The sequence below is a fragment of the Mirounga leonina genome, unplaced genomic scaffold, assembly GCF_011800145.1.
Source record: "Mirounga leonina isolate KUSES-001 unplaced genomic scaffold, KU_Mleo_1.0 Mir_418, whole genome shotgun sequence".
In the NCBI taxonomy this organism is placed as follows: Eukaryota; Metazoa; Chordata; class Mammalia; order Carnivora; family Phocidae; genus Mirounga; species Mirounga leonina.
This window is the reverse complement of record NW_023270739.1, coordinates 30564190-30585715: the sequence shown is the minus strand read 5'-3', so window position 1 is coordinate 30585715 and position 21526 is coordinate 30564190. Positions and strand designations below refer to the sequence as shown.

The window sequence follows — 21526 nt, the reverse complement described above, 5'->3', positions numbered from 1 at the left end:
TTGATTTGATCTGGAGTTATTCTTGCATATTTTGAATGTCAAAATAATTGCTTAATTTTAACTTTTGAAGCTTCACTTTAGTTGATAATTTTAAATATGGATTTATTTTAATCAGACAACAGATTTTATCATACTTTTTATAATCTAAAATGTTTTCTGTTTTTTTTCCTCTGGAAGTTCTTTTTTCCTGTACTATCTTTTATAAGTCAATTTAATTTGGGTGATTTACAGTTTAAATTTTAAGGTTATGATATCATTCTGATATTTCATGCTTTCTTTTGCCTGAAATTTCCCATAAGTAAGTTTCAGGTAAAATTGGCAAAACATTTTGTTTTCCAGAAGTAATATGGAAAAACATTCCTTGAATGGATGTTGAATATCTGTGAGAAGTTTTTCATATTTTGAGGTAGTATTTTTGACTTCATTTTTTAACAAATAGCCAAAGCAAATGAAAAATAGGTGATTTATAATTTATAATCTAGTTTTCTTTGTTCCTTCCATTTTTATGTTGGATTTTATTGACTTTTTAAGAGAAACATCCTGAAAGTAAATTAATCTGAAAAAATTCATGCCATATGACGAAATTATTTTATACATTTTCTTACAGAAAAAAATACAACTTAATATAATAAATATAGCAATAGATAACTTTTTTAAACCACCATATATTTATGTACTACATACGTTTAACTTATTTGCTTTTCCTATAAACGCTACGAGTTAGTTACTATTAAATGCTCCCCCCCCCACTCCGGTAATAATTGAGGCACAGAGAGGTTAAATAAATTATCTAAGATAAATTAGTAAATGATAGAGCCAGGATTTGAAACTCAGCATTCTATCCCTAGTATCTGATTTTTTAATTCCCTCATTCCACTGCCTCTCCAAAAGATATGAATTTAACATTTAAGATTATTACTATTTTATTAGAGTATATTAAAACTCTTTATGCAGAAAAAAGTAATGATTTTAAGGTTTATTGATTAATAAATTTGTTAATGAGCAAATTTATTGAGCACCTACTATGTGTAAGCACTTTTCCAGACACTAGAACACAGTACTAGAATATTGCTGAGGATGCAGCAATAAGCAAAACAAATGAGTATCCTGACTTTTACCAAGATCATCTAGTGATATTTACATAGAGAAAAGAGAATGGGAATAAATTGCTGTATTTCATTTATTGAATATTGAGTAAAAATGAAAATAAGTATGATGTTGATGTGTAAGAGCAAATAATTATTTTTGTCTTCTCATTCATGAAGCTTCTATCTCCGCTACGTGAAGAAAACTTTAATCTGAAAAAACACCTTTCTTTAATGCCAGCAATTAATTTGTTAATTTATAAATTTCAGGTGATACATTCCTAGAAAATACCATTGTAAATAGAAGTATTAAGAGACTTTTTTCCCCTGATGTTTTATTTTCAGATAATACTGCTTTCTGGAAAAGTGACACTAATATTATAAGTATGAAAGATATTGAAATAATGCAACATTTTCACATAGGCTTGATTACTGTCTTGACTCATAGGGGAAGTGTGCCTGGCTTAATACTTGCTACCCGATGTTGTCTTTGGAACACTAGAAAAAATTAATGAAGTAAAATAAAATAAAGCTCTGGATATTTTGCTTGTAGAAATGCTTTTCACTACTGTATACTTAGTGAATTTCTTGTATTCCACTAGATGGTGCTAGCTTACTCTTCAGTTTTGAAATGCAACAATGCCCAGTATAAAGCTGAAAGGGATTTTACAGATCTGCCAATTTCAGCTTTTTAAGAGTTTACAGATGAAAAAACAGACCCACATAATTTTCATCAAACTCCTACCAGAGGTGGGGCTAGAATCCAAGTTTTCTGATTCCTGTTTTAGTATTCCTGTTTCCACACAACATGTATGATCCTGAAGAACTTTTGCATTGAAACTAAAAATCTTAAGCGCCACTCAGCATATTTGCATGTAACGGTCAAACATAGCAATCATTGAGCAGCTGAAGGAGGTAGACCTTTACCAAACACTTATTTAGTGAAAACCCAGCCTAATTTAACATCTTTAGTTTTGCTGTTCCTTACAGGAGAGGTTTTTCCCCCACTGTGGCAGGAATGTTTTATTAGACCATTGGCTCATTTCTGTGGGAGGAATTCTTTGAAATAGATATTTGTAGCAAGTATAGCCAAATGCTAATTTTGCCATGGGCAAGGGCCCTTTGAGGGATAAACACACTTGGCTTCAGTTCTATTTTTTGGGACATAGGAAACTTTTAAAGAGTTAATAAAGAATATATTGAAGCAGTGGACTCGAGTGTTTAAGTGATACTTTATATTTGTTATATTTACATAATTTGCAAGAAGCTCTTGAATATTTTTGTGGCTACTGTTTTGTTTTGTTTGGGATGGGGAGTGGACAAAATAGAAATATTGACTGGGAAAGAATCATTTTCTTTGAGATGTTGAGAAAGTAATGGTATTCTAAGGTAAGGCTTGCTCTAAGTCTATTTTGCTCAGTTATTATCCTTCATTTGATAGCAAAGAACTTGTAAGATTAAAAGAGGAAGGGTGGCAACTTATTCTAACTTCCTTCCCATCTAGATCCCCTTTTTGAGCCAAGTGCATTGACTTGATCAAATTACTGTTTAATCAATTGTATACAGACTTTTTTTTAAAGTGTGTACTGATATCCTATTTCTTCTTCAAAGTTTAGCTCAAATATTTGTCTTTGAAGTCTTATTTGGTCACAACAGTTAGAGTTTTTTAACTACTTTTCATTGAGGATAATTGTTAAGAAACAATAATAGCTATTATTTTTAGTACCCAATATGTGAAAGTGTTGTACAAGCTACTTTAAAATATTGTTTTTAATCCTCCCAATAACGCAAAATCCCCCTCACTCCACAAATAAAGGAACAAAGACTCAGAGAAATTAGGTAACTTGTTTATATTCACACAGCTATTTTTTGGAATAGACCTGAAATTCATGGACCGTCTGCCTCAGAGCCTATTCGTTTTTTATAATGCCATAATGCCTGTAATTAGCATAGTCATAGAGAAAAACTATATGCATGACTCCTATGATGATTGTGGGTTGTAGATCTTTATTCTTAGAGCCTATTTTTTTTGCTTTAAATATTTTTGAGGCCATGCTATTTGTTTTATATAAATTTATAATTGTTATATATTTCTTTTGAATTTACCTATTTTATCATTTTTAAATGTCCCTCTTTATCTGTAGTAAAGCTTTCTGCCTTAGTCTTCTGTGTCTGATACTACCCAAACTAGCTTTCTTTTGGACACAAGATCCTTTTATGCTTGTAAAAATTATTGAGTACCTGCCTTAAACAGCTTTCATTTATGCACGTTATATCTATCAGTATTTACTGTATAGAAAAAAAATGAGAAAAATTTTGTTTTTATTTATTGACTCAGAGCTTAAGATAATAAAGCTTTTCCATTAGTAATAGTTTTATAAATAATAAATGTAGTTTTTACCAAAAAGATATGGTGAGAAAAGGGTTATTGTTACACATATTTGCAAATCTCTTTAATGTCTAGCTTAACTCAAGACAGCTGGGTTTCTGTATTTCCTTCTGCATTCAATTTGCTACAATATCACACCTCATGTAGCCTCTGGAAAACTCCACTATGAACTCTTGAGCAAATGAGAGTGAAAAAGGCGAATAACGTCTTAGAATTATTATGAAATAGTTTTGCCTCCATGGAACCTTTAAAAGCGTCTGTAGGAGGTTGGTCTCTGGACCATACTTTGAGAATCACTAGTTTAGTGTGTACATAACGTATCTTTTTCTATCCTTTTACTTACAATATTTCTACATGTCCTATTTTTGGTATATCTCTTTTATGTAATGTGAAAATGTGTTGCTTTTGTTATTGTTTTATCTAGACTCCCTGACAAATTTTAGCTTTGATTCTAGCCTTTGGTCTTTAATAACTAATTAAGTTTAATTAATAATTAAGTGTAATCATTAATATATTTGAGTTTAAATCTACTATCTTACTATTCGATTCTATTTGTTTTGCCAGGCAAAACAAATAGAATCGAATCTGTTTTTTTCTCTTTTCTTGCCTCTTTTTGGTTTAGTTGAATTTTTAAATTATTTCATTTTTCCTTTCTATGACCAGTTACATATTATTTTACTATTCTTTTTGTTTACTGTAGATAGCATGCCTTATTGATTTACCAAATCTAAATTTATTTGGTACTTTTTCAAAGCAGTTCTAGGGTCTTAGAAAATTTAAACTTTATTTACTTGCTCCCAGATTAATATGCTATTATTGTCGTGCATTTTATTGTGTGTGTGTGTGTGTGTGTATTTGGAATGGCTTAAGATAGTATTATTTTATAATATCAATATTGTTAGGATTCACCCACTTTTTAAAACCTTCCCTTTGTTTTTGTCTGTGTGTGTGTGTGTGTGTGTGTGTTTGGAAGTATTTCTCTTTTTTGAGATAAAATTGATATATAACATATTTCTTTTGGGTACAACATAATTTGATTTTTGTATAAAAAACACTATGAGTGATCACCACAGTACATCTAGTTATCATCTGTCATTATACAATTGATCCCCCCTTACCCAATTTGCCCTCCCATCCCCTTTCTCTCTGATAAGCACCCTTCTGCTCTCTGCATATATGAGTTGTTGTGGTTTGTTTGCTTAGTTTTTTTAGATTCCACAGAGAGAGATCGATCATATGACATTTGTCTTTTTCTGACTTATTCCACTTAGCATAATGCCCTTGGGATCCATCCATGTTGTCACAAATGGCAAGGTTTCATTCTTTTTATGGCTGAATAATATTCCATTGTACATCTAAATACCACAATTGTTTTATCCATTTCACACATCAGTGGGCATTTAGGTTGTATCCATATCTTCGCTATTGCAAATAATGCTGTAATGAATGAACATGGGGGTACATATATCTTTTCAAGTCAGTGGTTTTTTTTTTTTTCTTTAAATAAATATCCTGAAGTGGAAATGGTAGGTCATAAGGTAGTTCTATTTTTAATTTTTTGAGGAACCTCTACTTTCCATAATGGCTGTACCAATCTACATTCCCACCAATAGTGTGAGAGGGTTCCCTTCTCTCCATATCCTTGCCAACACGTTACTTCTTGTCTTTTTGATAATATCTATTTTAACAGATGTGAAGTGATATCCCATAGTGATTTTGATATGCATTTCTCTGATGACTAATGATGTTGAACATCTTTTCATGTGCCTGTTGGCCACCTGTATGTCTTCTTTGGAAAAATGTCTATTCAGATCTTTTGCCCATTTTTTAATCAGATTGGATTTTTGCTATTGAGTTGGAGTTCTTTATAAATTTTGGATATTAGACCCTTATCAGACATGTGATTTGCAAATATTTTATCCCATTCAGTATGTTGTCTTTTCATTTTGTTCATAATTTCCTTTGCTGTGCAAAGCTTTTAGTTTGATATTGTTCCACTTGTTTATTTTGCTTTTGTTGCTTTTCCATTTGGTGTTAGATTAAAAAAAAAAAATCATCCAAGACCCATGTCAAGGAATTTACCACCTATGTTTTCTTCTATGAGCTTTATGGTTTCAGGTCTTATGTTCAAGTCTTCAATACATTTTGAGTTAATTTTTGTGTATGTTGTAAGATAGTGGTCAAGCTTCATTTTTTTTTGCATGTGGCTGTCTAATTTCCCAATACTAATTATTGAAGAAACTGTTCTTTCCCTATTTTATATTCTTGGCCCCTTTGTTATAAACTAATTGACTATTAACTAATTGGTTTATTTCTGGGGTCTTTATTCTGTTCCCCTGATCTGTGTCTGTTTTTATGCCAATACCATATTGTTTTGATTACTGTAGCTTTAGTGTATAGTTTGAAATCAGGGAGTGCGACACCTCCAATTTTGCTTTTTCTTGAAATTGCATTGACTATTAAAGGTCTTTTGTGATTCCATATAAATGTTACAATTATTTGTCCTATTCATGTGAAAAATGCCATTGGGATTTTGATAAGGATTACATTGGATCTGTGGATTGCTCTGGATATGGACATTCTAATGATATTAATTTTTTAATCCATGAGTACGGAATGTCTTTCCATTTATTTGTCTTCATCAATTCCTTTCATTAGTGTTTTGTAGTTTTCAATATACAGATCTTTTACCTCCTTGATTAAATTTATTCTTAGGTATTTTATTTTTTGATGCACTTATAAATAGGATTATTTTCTTAATTTCTTGCATAATTGCTGTCTTTTCAGACTGTTTTCTGCCATTTAAAAAAACACTACTGTGGGGCGCCTGGGTGGCTTAGTCGTTAAGCATCTGCCTTCAGCTCAGGTCATGATCCCAGGGTCCTGGGATCGAGCCCCGCATCGGGCTCCCTGCTCTGCGGGAGGCCTGCTTCTCCGTCTCCCACTCCCCCTGCTTGTGTTCCCTCTCTCACTGTATCTCTCTCTGTCAAATAAATAAATCTTAAAAAAAAAAACACTACTGTAATATTGTTTTGTAATTTATTCACTTCATGATAATTTGTTAACATTTTTACATGTTATAATTTTTAAAAAATTGTAGTTGAATTGATCAAGCAAGAGATATTTGAGGAGAGATTCTGTCTATATTATTTTTCTATTTCCATGTGGACACAACACAGGGCTGAAACTAGTAGAATGAATCTCTGATGAATTTTATATTACAAGTAAAGCTAGTTTTGAAAAAATAGATTTTGATATTTTTAGTAGAAATGTGGAGAATATAAATTATTTATATGTGTTTATATAAGGACTCTATCCTTCTTTCAAAAAATTACAAAAAAATTTATCATTATACCAGTATTAAAATAAAGCTATGTTTATTATAAAACATAGCTCGTACCTAAATAGAAATCCAAAAATCTTTGAGGAATAACAAATATCAAATGGTAAACAAAATGTCCTTCTATATATAGGAGGCAATTACATGAAAGAACAAAGTAATCAAAATAAGAAATCACTTGAAATGAATATGGTAACTCTTCAGCCAATCATGCTTACTTTTTCTATATAAATAAGTGTACTTAGGGTAAAGTTTAATTTAAAAAAATTTAGGTAATTAAGTAAAGTTTAACTAAACAGTAGAAAAAGTTTTATAATACCTGTCATTATTACAGTATATATAAAGAGATAAGCTCTAGGCATGTAATTTTTATTAATATTAAAGAAACAGTTAACATTTTAGTGCTGCTTTTGAAATGATGCAGACATACTTTTAACCACTACTGAAGTTGATCATCAATTTGAATTTTTAAAAAGTACCATGATTTATAAAGTGAGCGATTGTTGAAATATATTAACGTATATAAAATAATCTTAAGATGAACAACAATAAAAATGATCCCTATGTGAATTACTGGTTGGGAACATTCCTTTTCAGTCAATTTTTCTACCGTTTACTAAGATGGGACATACTTAAAAACTCAAAAGCATTGTTAAACAATAGAGCAAGAGTGTATATGAAACTGTTCTGACTGCAAAATTTTAGACTGGCTTCCTCATGCTAAAGATGATAAATTATCTCATTTACACTTCCATCTTCACCTTCCAGTTTTGCCAGTTATAATATCCTCTTTGTTGTTTAGTAAATTATTAAAACATGTGCTTTTGATACATGTATTTTAGACAATATTAACTCCTCTTTAAGAAAATAAAATTAGAATATTTACACTTTTTCCTATCTTCTTTTCCCCTCAAAATTCTTATTATTCACATCAGGATTTATGACTCTATGTATATATCCTTTAGTGGCTTTAGATCTGTATGACAATGGGTCAGTACCAGTTCTTTTTACAACTGTTCTTTCAGCCTCTGCTTGTCTGGATTACCTAGTTCATTTGCTCTTTTTAAATCTTATTTTTTCAAAGAAAGATAGATCCTATAATCCCTGAATTCTTTCATGTTTGAGAATATCTGTCAGTTGCTTTCATTCTTTTTTTTTTTACTTCATACATATTAAAATTTTTTTATTCTTATGTTAATCCCCATACATTACATCATTAGTTTTAGATGTAGTGTTCCATGATTCATTGTTTGTGCATAATACCCAGTGCTCCATGCAGAATGTGCCCTCCTCAATACCCACCACCAGGCTAACCCATCCTCCCACCCCCCTCCCCTCTAGAACCCTCAGTTTGTTTTTCAGAGTCCATCATCTCTCATGGTTCATCTACCCCTCCGATTTCCCCCACTTCATTCTTCCCCTCCTGCTCCCTTCTTCTTCTTCTTTTTTTTCTTAACATATATTGCATTATTTGTTTCAGAGGTACAGATCTGAGAGTCAACAGTCTTGCACAATTCACAGCGCTTACCAGAGCACATACCCTCCCCAGTGTCTATCACCCAGTCACCCCATCCCTCCCACCCCACCCCCCACTCCAGCAACCCTCAGTCTGTTTCCTGCGATTAAGAATTCCTCATATCAGTGAGATCATATGATACATGTCTTTCTCTATTTGACTTATTTCGCTCAACATAATACCCTCCACTTCCATCCACGTCGTTGCAAATGGCAAGATTTCATTCCTTTTGATGGCTGCATAATATTCCATTGTATATATATATACCACATCTTCTTTATCCATTCATCTGTCGATGGACATCTTGGCTCTTTCCACAGTTTGGCTATTGTGGACATTGCTGCTATAAACATCGGGGTGCACATACCCTTTCGGATCCCTACTTTTGTATCTTTGGGGTAAATACCCAGTAGTGCAATTGCTAGGTCATATGGTAGCTCTATTTTCAACTTTTTGAGGAACCTCCATACTGTTGTCCAGAGTGGCTGCACCAGCTTGCATTCCCACCAACAGTGTAGGAGGGTTCCCCTTTCTCTGCATCCCTGCCAACATCTGTCATTTCCTGACTTGTTAATTTTAGCCATTCTGACTGGTGTGAGGTGGTATCTCATTGAGGTTTTGATTTGGATTTCCCTGATGCTGAGCGATATTGAGCACTTTTTCATGTGTCTGTTGGCCATTTGGATGTCTTCTTTGGAAAAATGTCTGTTCATGGTTCTGCCCATTTCTTGATTGGATTATGTATTCTTTGTGTGTTGAGTTTGATGAGTTCTTTATAGATTTTGGATACTAGCCCTTTATCTGATATGTCATTTGCAAATATCTTCTCCCATTCTGTCGGTTGTCTTTTGGTTTTGTTGACTGTTTCCTTTGCTGTGCAAAAGCTTTTTATCTTGATGAAGTTCCAATAGTTCATATTTGCCCTTGCATCCCTTGCCTTTGGGGATGTTTCTAGGAAGAAGTTGCTGCGGCTGAGGTCAAAGAGGTTGCTGCCTGTGTTCTCCTTTAGGATTTTGATGGACTCCTGTCTCACATTGAGGTCTTTCATCCATTTTGAGTCTATTTTTGTGTGTGGTATAAGGAAATGGTCCAGTTTCATTCTTCTGCATGTGACTGTCCAATTTTCCCAACACCATTTGTTGAAGAGACTGTCTTTTTTCCATTGGACATTCTTTCCTGCTTTGTTGAAGATGAGTTGACCATAGAGTTGAGGGTCCATTTCTGAGCTCTCTATTCTGTTCCATTGATCTATGTGTCTGTTTTTGTGCCAGTACCATACTGTCTTGATGATGACAGCTTTGTAATAGAACTTGAAGTCCGGAATTGTGATGCCACCAGCTTTGCTTTTCTTTTTCTACATTCCTCTGGCTATGCGGGGTCTTTTCTGGTTCCATACAAATTTTAGGATTATTTGTTTCATTTCTTTGAAAAAAGTGGATGGTATTTTGATGGGGATTGCATTGAATGTGTAGATTGCTCTAGGTAGCATTGACGTCTTCACAATATTTGTTCTTCCAATCCATGAGCATGGAACGTTTTTCCATATCTTTGTGTCTTCCTCAATTTCTTTCATGAGTATTTTATATTTGTCTGAGTACAGATCCTTTGTCTCTTTGGTTAGATTTATTACTAGGTATCTTATGGTTTTGGGTGCATTTGTAAATGGGATCGACTCCTAAATTTCTCTTTCTTCTGTCTTGTTGTTGGTGTATAGGAATGCCACTGATTTCTGTGCATTGATTTTATATCCTGCCACTTTACTGAATTCCTGTATGTGTTCTAGCAGTTTTGGGGTGGAGTCTTTTGGGTTTTCCACATAAAATATCATATCATCTGCAAAGAGTGAGAGTTTGACTTCTTCTTTGCCGATTTGGATGCCTTTTATTTCTTTTTGTTGTCTGATTGCTGTGGCTAGGACTTCTAGTACTATGTTGAATAGCAGTGGTGATAGTGGACATCTCTGCCGTGTTCCTGACCTTAGGGGGAAAGCTCTCAGTTTTTCCCCATTGAGAATGATATTTGCTGTGGGTTTTTCATAGATGGCTTTTATGATATTGAGGTATGTACCTTCTATCCCTATACTCTGAAGAGTTTTGATCAAGGAAGGATGCTGTACTTTGTCAAATGCTTTTTCTGCATCTATTGAGAGGATCATATGGTTCTTGTTCTTCTTTCTTTTATTAATGTATTGTATCACATTGATTGATTTGAGGATGTTGAACCAACCTTGCAGCCCAGGGATAAATCCCACTTGGTCGTGGTGAATAATCCTTTTAATGTACTGTTGGATCCTATTGGCTAGTAATTTGGTGAGAATTTTTGCATCCATGTTCATCAGGGATATTGGTCTGTAATTCGTCTTTTTGATGGGGTCTTTGTCTGGTTTTGGGATCAAGGTAATGCTGGCCTCATAAAATGAGTTTGGAAGTTTTCCTTCCATTTCTATTTTTTGGAACAGTTTCAGAAGAATAGGTATTAATTCTTCTTGAAATGTTTGGTAGAATTCCTCTGGGAAGCCATCTGGCCCTGGGCTTTTGTTTGTTGGGAGATTTTTGATGACTGCTTCAATTTCCTTAGTGGTTATAGGTCTGTTCAGGTTTTCTATTTCTTCCTGGTTCAGTTTTGGTAGTTGATACATCTCTAGGAATGCATCCATTCTTCCAGAGTATCTAATTTGCTGGCATATAGTTGCTCATAATATGTTTTTATAATTGTTTGTATTTCTTTGGTGTTGGTTGTGATCTCTCCTCTCTCATTCATGATTTTTTTTATTTGGGTCCTTTCTCTTTTCTTTTTGATAAGTCTGGCCAGGTGTTTATCAATCTTGTTAATTCTTTCAAAGAACCAGCTCCTAGTTTCGTTGATCTGTTCTACTCTTCTTTTAGTTTCTATTTCATTGATTTCTGCTCTGATCTTTATGATTTCTCTTCTCCTGCTGGGTTTAGGCTTTATTTGCTGTTCTTTCTCCAGCTCCTTTAGGTGTAGGGTTAGGTTGTGTACTTGAGACCTTTCTTGTTTCTTGAGAAAGACTTGTATTGCTATATACTTTCCTCTTAGGACTGCCTTTGCTGCATCCCAAAGATTTTGAATAGTTGTGTTTTCATTTTCATTGGTTTCCATGTATTTTTTAAATTCTTCTTTAATTTCCTGGTTGACCCATTCATTCTTCAGTAGGATGCTCTTTAGCCTCCATGTATTTGAGTTCTTTCTGACTTTCCTCTTGTGATTGAGTTCTAGTTTCAAAGCATTGTGGTCTGAAAATAGGCAGGGAATGATCCCAGTCTTTTGGTACTGGTTGAGACCTGATTAATGACCTAGGATGTTATCTATTCTGGAGAATGTTCCATGGGGACTAGAGAAGAATGTGTATTCCGTTGCTTTGAGATGGAATGTTCTGAATATATCTGTGAAGTCCATTTGGTCCAGTGTGTCATTTAAAGTCTTTATTTCCTTGTTGATTTTTTGCTTAGATGATCTGTCCACTTCAGTGAGGGGGGTTTTAAAGTCCCCCACTATTACTGTATTGTTGTCGATGTGTTTCTTTGCTTTTGTTATTAGTTGCCTTATATAATTGACTGCTCCCATGTTAGGGGCATAGATATTTACAATTGTTAGATCTTCTTGTTGGATAGACCCTTTAAGTAGGATATAATGTCCTTCCTCATCTCTTATTACAGTTTTTGGTTTAAAATCTAATTTGTCTGATATAAGGATTGCGACCTCAGCTTTCTTTTGGTGTCCGTTAGCATGGTAAGTGGTTTTCCACCCCCTCACTTTCAATCTGGAGGTGTCTTTGGTTCTAAAATGAGTCTCTTGCAGACAGCATATCGATGGGTCTTGTTTTTTAATCCAGTCTGATAGCCTGTGTCTTTTGATTGGGGCATTGAGCCCATTTACATTCAGGGTAACTATTGAAAGATAGGAATTTAGTGCCATTGTATTGCCTGTAAGGTGACTGTTACCGTATATTGTCTGTGTTCCTTTCTGGTCTATGTTGCTTTTAGGGTCTCTCTTTGCTTAGAGGACCCCTTTCAAGATTTCCTGTAGGGCTGGTTTTGTGTTTGCAAATTCCTTTAGTTTTTGTTTGTCCTGGAAGCTTTTTATCTCTCCTTCAATTTTCAATGACAGCCTAGCTGGATATAGTATTCTTGGCTGCATATTTTTCTCATTTAGTGCTCTGAATATATCATGCCAGTCCTTTCTGGCCTGACAGGTCTCTGTGGATAGGTCTGTTGCCAATCTAATGTTTCTACCGTTGTAGGTTACATATCTCTTCTCCTGAGCTGCTTTCAGGATTTTCTCTTTGTCTATGAGACTCGTAAGTTTTACTATTAGATGTTGGGGTGTTGACCTATTTTTATTGATTTTGAGAAGGGTTCTCTGTGCTTCCTGAATTTTGATGCCTGTTTCCTTCCCCAAATTAGGGAAGTTCTCTGTTATAATTTGCTCCATTATACCTTCTGCCTCTCTCTCTCTTTCTTTTTCTTCTGGGATCCCAATTATTCTAATGTTGTTTCATCTTATGGTATCGCTTATCTCTCGAATTCTGCCCTCGTGATCCAGTAGTTGTTTATCTCTCTTTTTCTCAGCTTCTTTATTTTCCATCATTTGGTCTTCTATATTACTGATTCTCTCTTCTGCCTCATTTATCCTAGCAGTTAGCGCCCCCATTTTTGATTACACCTCATTAATAGCCTTTTTGATTTCAACTTGGTTAGATTTTGGTTCTTTTACTTCTCCAGAAAGGGTTTCTCTAATAACTTCCATTTTTTTTTTCAAGCCCAGCTAGTATCTTTAAAGTGATGATTCTGAACTCTAGATCTGACATCGTACTAATGTCTGTATTGAGTAGGTCCCTGGCAGTCGGTACTACCCCTTGTTCTTTTTGTTGAGGTGATTTTTTCCGTCTTGTCATTTTGTGCAGAGGAGAATAGATTAGATGAGAGAACAAAATGCTAGCAGAGTAACAACGTCCCCAGAAAATATACTCTAAACAAATCAGAAAAGACCTGAAGCAGTGGAACAAGAAACAGAAAGAGAGAAAAAAGAAAAAGAAAAAAAAAGAAAAAGAAAAAGAAAAAGATAAAAACAAACAACAACAAACAAAACAAAACAACAACAACAAAAAAAAACAGAATGTGATCAAATATGATCAGGCTGGTCAGTGCCACACACTAGATTTGGGGTGTATTTTGGTCTGTTAGAAGAAAGTGCCTCCCAAAATTTTAAAGAAAGAAAAACTTATATATGTACAAAAATAAGGGTTGATATGATGAAGGGATGGAATATGACTGTAAAGATGGAAATTATAAAAAATTTTATAAAAGGAATTGATAAGAAGTTGTTTGAAAAAAGAAAGAAGAGGATTTTAAAAAAGAAAAAAGAAAAAAAAGGGAGAGAATGTGATCAGGCAGGAGAGTAGAAAAGACCATATACTAGAGATTTAGGGTATATTTTGATCTGTTAGAAGAAACTATCTCAAAATTTTAAAGAGAGAACAACTTATATATATATGCCAAAAATACGGGTAACTACTATGAAGGGATAGAATATGAGTCTGAAAATGAAAAATAAAAATGTTTTTTAAAAAAAGGGATTGATAAGATGTTGGTTGAAAAAGGGAAAAAGAAAAATTCAAAAAAAAAAGAAAAAAAGACAGTTAAAAAAAATTAACTTTGAACTACTAAAGAATCATGGTAAAAAAGCCACGAATTCTATGTGCAGTATTCCCCTAGCGCTGGCATTCTGTCGTTCTCATTGATCAGTAAACTTGGTCTTGGCTGGCTGTTCTCGCTGATCTTCTGGGGGAGGGGCCTGTTGCAGTGGTTTCCAAATGTCTTTGCCAGAGGCGGAATTGCCCCGCCCTTGCCCCCTCCCGGCTGAGTAATCTGCTCGGGTTTGCTCTCCCGGGCTTTTGTTCCCTGCGAGCTTTCCGTACAGCTTTGGAGGCGGAGAGTGAAAATGGTGGCCTCCCAATCTCTGCCCTGGAGGAGCCGAGAACTCGGGGCCCCACTCCTCAGTGAGCCCCCCAGAGAAAAGCCATCAGTCACTCCTGTCTCCCCGGTCTCCGGCTGCACTCCGTGCTCACCCGGCCTGTGACCGCGCATTTCTATCTCTGGCACCCGACCCCGGGTGGAGTCTCCAAACCCAGCAGATCCCTGTGGTGCACTCCCTCACGGCTCCTCCCGGGGGAGGAAGGTGAGTCTCCCCGGATCTGCCGCTTGTTGGGTCTCTGCTGGAGGAGCAGGGGCCCGACTGTGCCGCGGATCACGGTGTATGGCAACCCCGAGCTGAGAGCCCGCGCCTGGGCTCCGCCTCTGCAGCCGGCTTCCCTGCTCCGTTGCCTGGGAGCTCTGCCACACTCAGGCACCCCCGGTCTTTCTGTGACCCCGAGGGTCCTGAGACCACACTGTCCCGGAGGGTTCCACCCCCCGCTTAGCCACCAGAGTGACGTCCCTCAGCGGAGCAGACTTTTAAAAGTTCCAATTTTGTGCTCCGCGGCTCTATCACTTGCCAGAAGCGGCCGACGGAGGCCCCTCCCCCGCCGTCTATCCTCCCGAATATCGCCTCGGATTCACTTCTCCGCACGTCCTACCTTCCAGAAAGTGGTCACTTTTCTGATGAGAGAGTTGTTGCTCTTCTTTTCTTCGATCTCCTGTTGAGTTTGTAGGTGTTCAGAATGGTTTGATCCCTATCCAGCTGAATTCCTGAGAGGAGACGAAATCCAGGTCTCCTACTCCTCCGCCACCTTCTTGCTTTCATTCTTGAAATAGAAGAAAGCTGTGCATTCTATTTTTAGATAACACTTTCACTTGGTACTTTGTGACATTGCTTCACTGCATAAGTGATAGTGTGTGTTGCTACTGCAAGTTAGAGGCTGTCCTCATGACTGAGTTCTGTGAAGATACCTGAATAACACTCCTTGTCCTTGATCAGTAACTTAACCAAGAAACATCTTATAATCAATAAATCCACAAATTTGTTTTGGAATGTAATGTCCCTTTCAAACTACAGATTAAGTTATTCCTTTGTTTCTGGAAAATTTTGGTTTTTATATATTTGAAAACATTTTTGTTTTGGTTCTGTTTTTCAATCATAGATGATCCATATTTTGGTTGAGTTTGTCTTTCATGTCTATTGTAGTTCAATGTCATTTTATTTTTGGCTTTCTTCGTATTTTATTCTCAGTGTGATGATCTCTTTTTTTGTGGGCATTTCAAGCTTTAGCTCTCTATTCTGTGCAATGTTGTTTCTAAGTAATTTATTAGTTCTGTCATGGTGTTATTTTGATCCATTGTTTACCTACATCTCTTGTTTTAATATCTTTGAATTCTTGTTACATTAAATTTCTTTAAATATCCTTCTATAGCCCAAAGCATTTTCAACATATTTTCTTCTTTCTTGTATTTTCTTCTGAATAGAATCCTTACTGTATTAGTTATATATTGTTATGAAGCAAAGTACCCTAAAACAGCAATTTAAAACCACAAACATTTTTTCATATTTTCTGGGGATCAAGAACCTGGGAGTGGCTTAACTGGGTGGTTATGTCTCAGGATCTCTCAAGGGGTTGCAGTCAAGCTGTCAACCAGGACTGCTATCATCTCAAGGCTCAATGAGGCTGAATGATCTACTTCCAAGCTCATTCACTTGTTTGTTGGCAGGCCTCAGTTCCACATATTCTTTAAATGATTTCCTTTTTTTGTCATTAAGCTAATTTTTAGGTTATGTATATATATGTGTATGTATACTTTAATGCACATCCTCCCTCACTGTTATATATAGGCAGATGTTTTAGAGATCTTACCCAGTCTCCATTTACTATTTCACTGAATTTCCTTTAAAACTTTCATCTTAAAATCTAAGAGGTATGCCCCATTATCTCCGTACAGAGTTCCCCTACTTTGGCTATATAACAAACCCTTTTGATGAATAGCAGTATCAGGTTTTCCCAAGGTTTTTCTTCAGGTCAGCAATCATTGTTGGTAGTGGTGGTAGTCAGGATTAAATAACACTTCTATTCAATACTTGCTCTGATTTTTTCCCCCCCAAATAGATTGTTTTTAAATATATATTATGCAAGAAGTGCATTCTCATTTAAATTTTTTTAAATAGAGAATTATATAATGTAAGCAATAAAACATTATTTACCCCTTCTCTCTTATTTTGTAAGAGTAACCACTGTTCACAGTTGTTTATGGATCAATCAAGATCTTATTCTAGGCAATACAATTATAGATGTGTAGATTTAGATTCAGACTCACTCAATAGCTAAAAGCCTATGTATGCAAATTAGGTTTTACACACAGTAATAGATTATGAACCTCCCTCTTTGGCAGATTACTTTATATTGAAGATTATGTGCATTCATTTTATAAGATACTCCATAATTTACTTATTCCCTTAATGATAGACATTTAACTTACCTCCATTTCTTTGTTTTAAATAATACAGAAAGGAGTCTCTCTACATTTTACTTTATAGTTGTGTGTGTATTACCATGTAATGGATTCCTACAAGTAGAAATGGTGTGTCAAGTATTCCTCAATATCTGAGGCTTGAAATCATGGTAATTCCACCAAATTGAAATCTCAGATTGTTGAGTAAACTAATTATACCTTCTCTATATATTGGCTGAAAATCATGGTGTCTTAATATTTTAAATTAGCTGATAGACTTTATTTAAGTCCTCCTAGCCTAACATGTCACACACCGATACTGGTTTTTACATATACAGACAGCCCTAGGGTGGAAGTATGTGTGGCATGTTTGAGGAACAGCAATGAGGTTAACATGCTAGAATGAACCAAGAGAAGGGGACAGTAGTAGAGGATGAGTTCAAAGATAGGGTTTTGTGGGCCATTTTAAGGACTTTAGAAGACATTCTCTCCATAATCAAATATTTAAAACATAGTCTACACTCCTTGTCCCCACTTTTACTGTACTGTTCTTCCATCCTAATTACTCTATTGTTATCTCTAACAAAAATCTTCAGCTAACTTCATGACTGCCAAGGCAGTGGCCTCCTCTTATTCCTTGGCACACTGTTGGCCATATATAACTTAGTGTAAATAAAAATACCTTTGATAATTGTAAAATGTATATTATTTTTTTATTTTTACTAACCAACTGTGATCATCACAGAATTCTGTTTGCCTTTTCCTCTTGTTCTCTCCCAATTGTTCTGCTGTTTTATCTCCTACTTCCTTTCAGCTTCTTATGCCAAATCCTTTAGCTTTCCTCAGTGTGTGACCTGATGTTTCATTCTTGGTTCTCTTCTTGGGTGACCTTTGAGAAGTTTCACAAATGCATTCCCAACTTTAAATGAGTTAATAGAAGATTCTGTTTCTGGATAGCTCTGAATAACTTAAGAGTAAAGTGCATGGCTTTTAAAAATATTAAGCTGTGGAAGTAAATTGCTTAAGATGTTTAAATATTTGATAAAGGACATTTTATTTTACACAACTACAAATTTTTATTAATATTTCCTTCTTCCTGAATGCCTTTAAACTGCTTCAGTGGGTTAATTGATGTTCATTGGGTATGATCATAAGGCATACTAAATTCCAGAGTATTTTCTATTTCAGCAGACTTCAAAATACATTTTAGCTAATATATATTTATTATTATATGTAATATACTATTTCTAATACCTTGGAGTTTATAATATATAATATATATAAGATAGTTGACTCTGTTACTTAAACTTAGTCGACTATCTTATAAGACAGAACAATTCACTCCTTGAATAATATCAGGTGACAATTTTTTCTAAGTTATACTTGCTATTTTACATTACAGGAAAATACCGGTATATTAATCCTAGATAAGAACTTAAAAAATGTAAAATTACTGCCTAAATTTAAATTTAAGTCTCTCTCTTCTGTGGGTCTTTCTATGCATTTTCCTGCTTTTCTTAGATAATGTATAATTTATCATAAGAAAATTAACTCTTTAACATAAAAATATATTCCTTTTTATACAAAATAATAATCCATAACTAATCATCCATAAATTACATACATACAAAATAATCATCCATAATTAAGTTGTTTTGACTCAAACTATTAGAAACATTGCAATTTTGAAATATAATTTTTCTTCAAATGTATCTCTATGAAATATTTGTACAATACACTCAATTCTGTTACATTATCTAAATTTTTAAAATATGATACAGCATTAAGTTTTCTTGTGAAATCTTGGTAATATTACTTGATTTTTCCTTTTATTTCTCCATTTTGATATAAGCAGACTGCCCTTTCCTTCTGGAAACTACAATGTATAATCAAAAGAGCAAACCTTGAGTTAATGCTTTAAATTTCTCCTGGATAAATTTATTACATAAATTCCAGATATTATTTTTATACATATGTTTCTTTCAAGATTATCTTTCAGTTTATTATCAATAACTTTTTTTTTGGTTGAAAAACTCATGTTTATTCCAACATTTAATTGAATAAAATATTTTGGGGCTTGACAAGAAAATCACAATGAAGCTTGATTCTCCAAGGTTTAGGCTCAATGACTCCCATATGTACAATACTCACTAAAGACATTCTACTAACCAGTACCTACTTTAGACCTTAAACCATATTTCCAATTTCTAGAACTGCCTATTTCATATAATAGGGTGGTGCTTAGAGAGATCGTATCTAGTCCAATATTCAATCTAAATAACATTTTCTAGATTTTTAATATTTTCCATGAAACATTTACAGACTTCCTCAGCATTTCTTTACAGTGCTAATTCCTGATAGCTTACTTGAATAACCTTCTCAGTTTTGTTCTTATAAGTGCTGAGCTGTAGTCTAAGATTCCTCTGGTATTTTTTATATAGTACCATATTGGTTTTAACCTTTTCTGGGCAACAAGGAGGATACTTGTGACAATCTTGAAATACCTGAAGAATATGCTAATATTTCATTGTTGTTAATATGGTTGCACCTACTTGACTTGGGGGAATCTAAGATAGCTATCTCCATGGTAGGAAAGTAGCATTCCAATGTTACATATTCAATCTTAAGGAAGTAATCAAACTTCAAAGACCCTGAAACTAGGTTGAGAACTATTTTTTTAAGAAAACAGGTCCTTCTATCTCTCCCTTGTTCTGTTGTCATTTGAAAATAAAGCATTCAATACCCAGTGTATACTTTTTAGTATTTTGTTCAGTTTCCAATTGTGTGTGTATATATATATATACACACACGTATCAATGTCATTCAAAAATATATCTTGTAGGTACAAGTTTAAAAAATAATACATTTTACACTTACACATTTTTCACAGGAATACGGGCTAAATCTTCACTTGTAATTAGAAATATTGGGAAATATAAAGGTGCAATAATTTAGAAATCTCACCTTAGATTCTGGAAGAATATATGATACAAGTGATCTTGGAAAATTTTTCTTCCAGGTGGTTTAGAATCTCTGAGAAATCTTCAGCAGCTAATTGTGGACCACAATCAATTAATTAGTACAAAAGGTCTTTGTGATACTCCTACCATTATATACCTGGATTGCTCACATAATCATCTTACTAAAGTTGAAGGTATTGAAAACTGTGGATTGCTTCAAGTACTGAAGTTACAGGGAAATTATCTAAGTGAGGTAATTTCTTTAAATTATTGGCTTCTTGATTAATACATTTTCTTTTGATAAATCATTTGCATGTTTTAAAAGCAACTTTGTTTAATTTTCCTTTTTTTTTTTTTTGCTGATCATCTGTATGTGATTTCCAGTTTACTTAAAACTGTTACATACTTCTATTAAAAAAATGTTCAACATAGAATATTTTGTAAAGAAATCTAATTTAACATTAGTTTTTCAGAACACTAAAATAAATCATAACTTTTCAGTTATATTTCAGTATATAAGTGGAGCCAAATGTATCTGTAATGAAATTCTAATTAAAGTTTACCATGAAATAACTTTTATTAAAAAAACAATTCTAATTATAAAGTTAATTCTTAGAAATTTTATTCATACTAAAATTCTCATAACATTATAGTTTCATTTATGATATGTAGTTTAACAGAATATACATTTTGTTACTTTTAATAGATTTTATGTTTTTAAATTTTGTTGAATAACAAAAATATTTTACTTAATATAAGCTAATGACCCAAATTTAAATATAGCTTCCGTCCTTGGAGAATCATGTTCTACTAAGAGAATTGCACCTGGACGATAACAGCATTTCAACTGTGGAAGCATTTTCTTCATATTGGTTGCCTTTATTACAAAACCTGACTATCTCTCAAAACAGGTAAAAACAAATTGCATAAGTACTAAATGCATTGAATGATTGCTTAAAGTAAATGCTTGATCTTCATAACAAGTAGAAAGGTTGTTAGTTTTTACCAGCAATTCAGTGAAAGTGCATCACAATAAATTAGTACATAAATTAGAAATATAACTTTATAGGATTTGAAAAAGTAGTGTATTGGCATACCCTTGAATTTAAGTAGAATTTTAATTGTCACTTCTCCTACTCCTTTTGTTTCTTCTCAAAGACATACTTGTAGAAATCTCTCAGAGCAGGTTTGTTTATATTTGTAAAGAATATAGTCCTTGGAAAATGCAGGAGGTAGTTAATTTAATTCAGGATGTCTCATTCTCTCAAGTGGTACTTATTAAGTCCTGGAAGAACGATTTTTAATCTGCTCTCAACTTGCATGTCTTTTTGTAACTGTTAAGATTGATTTAAATTCGATTTCCCTAAGGTTATAAAGTAACACTTAAAAAAATACCTTAACATTAAATCGAGATGGGTACCTGGCACAGAAGATCCATTTGAAACCACCGAACATCTGGATCTTTGCAGAGAATAAATGTCTAAAACCAAAACAGGAACACAGTATGTGTATGTATCCCTCTGCTTAATATTTCCTTGAGACCTATCCACTCTAATATGATTAATTTGTTCATCAAAGGCACATAGAGTAGAGGAAAGAAACCACCTTTAACAAGAAATTGCTTTTTTGGGTTATACAACTCTTGCAGAACAAGTGCACAAGTACAACCCGATTTTAATACATACATATTTTTTTCCTAAAAGAACCATAAAATTTTCTCACATTCTTTCCACAATAGTGCTCATCCTCTGAGCATGTAACTTCTACCTATTAAACTATTCCACTATTTGACAAAGCAAAAACTGAATCTGTATTCAAAAATTCCCTTAAATTATTT

The 21526-nt window shown here is 34.0% G+C and overlaps 1 protein-coding gene across 1 annotated transcript in view; it reads left to right on the top strand.

Annotated features, from left to right (window-relative positions):
• The window catches only part of LRRIQ1 (leucine rich repeats and IQ motif containing 1), a 202657-nt gene that overhangs the window by 33477 nt on the left and 147654 nt on the right, over positions 1-21526 (top strand). Inside the window, 2 exon segments of the mRNA XM_034987248.1 lie at positions 19749-19942; positions 20473-20600. Coding sequence (XP_034843139.1) covers positions 19749-19942; positions 20473-20600 — 322 coding nt within the window.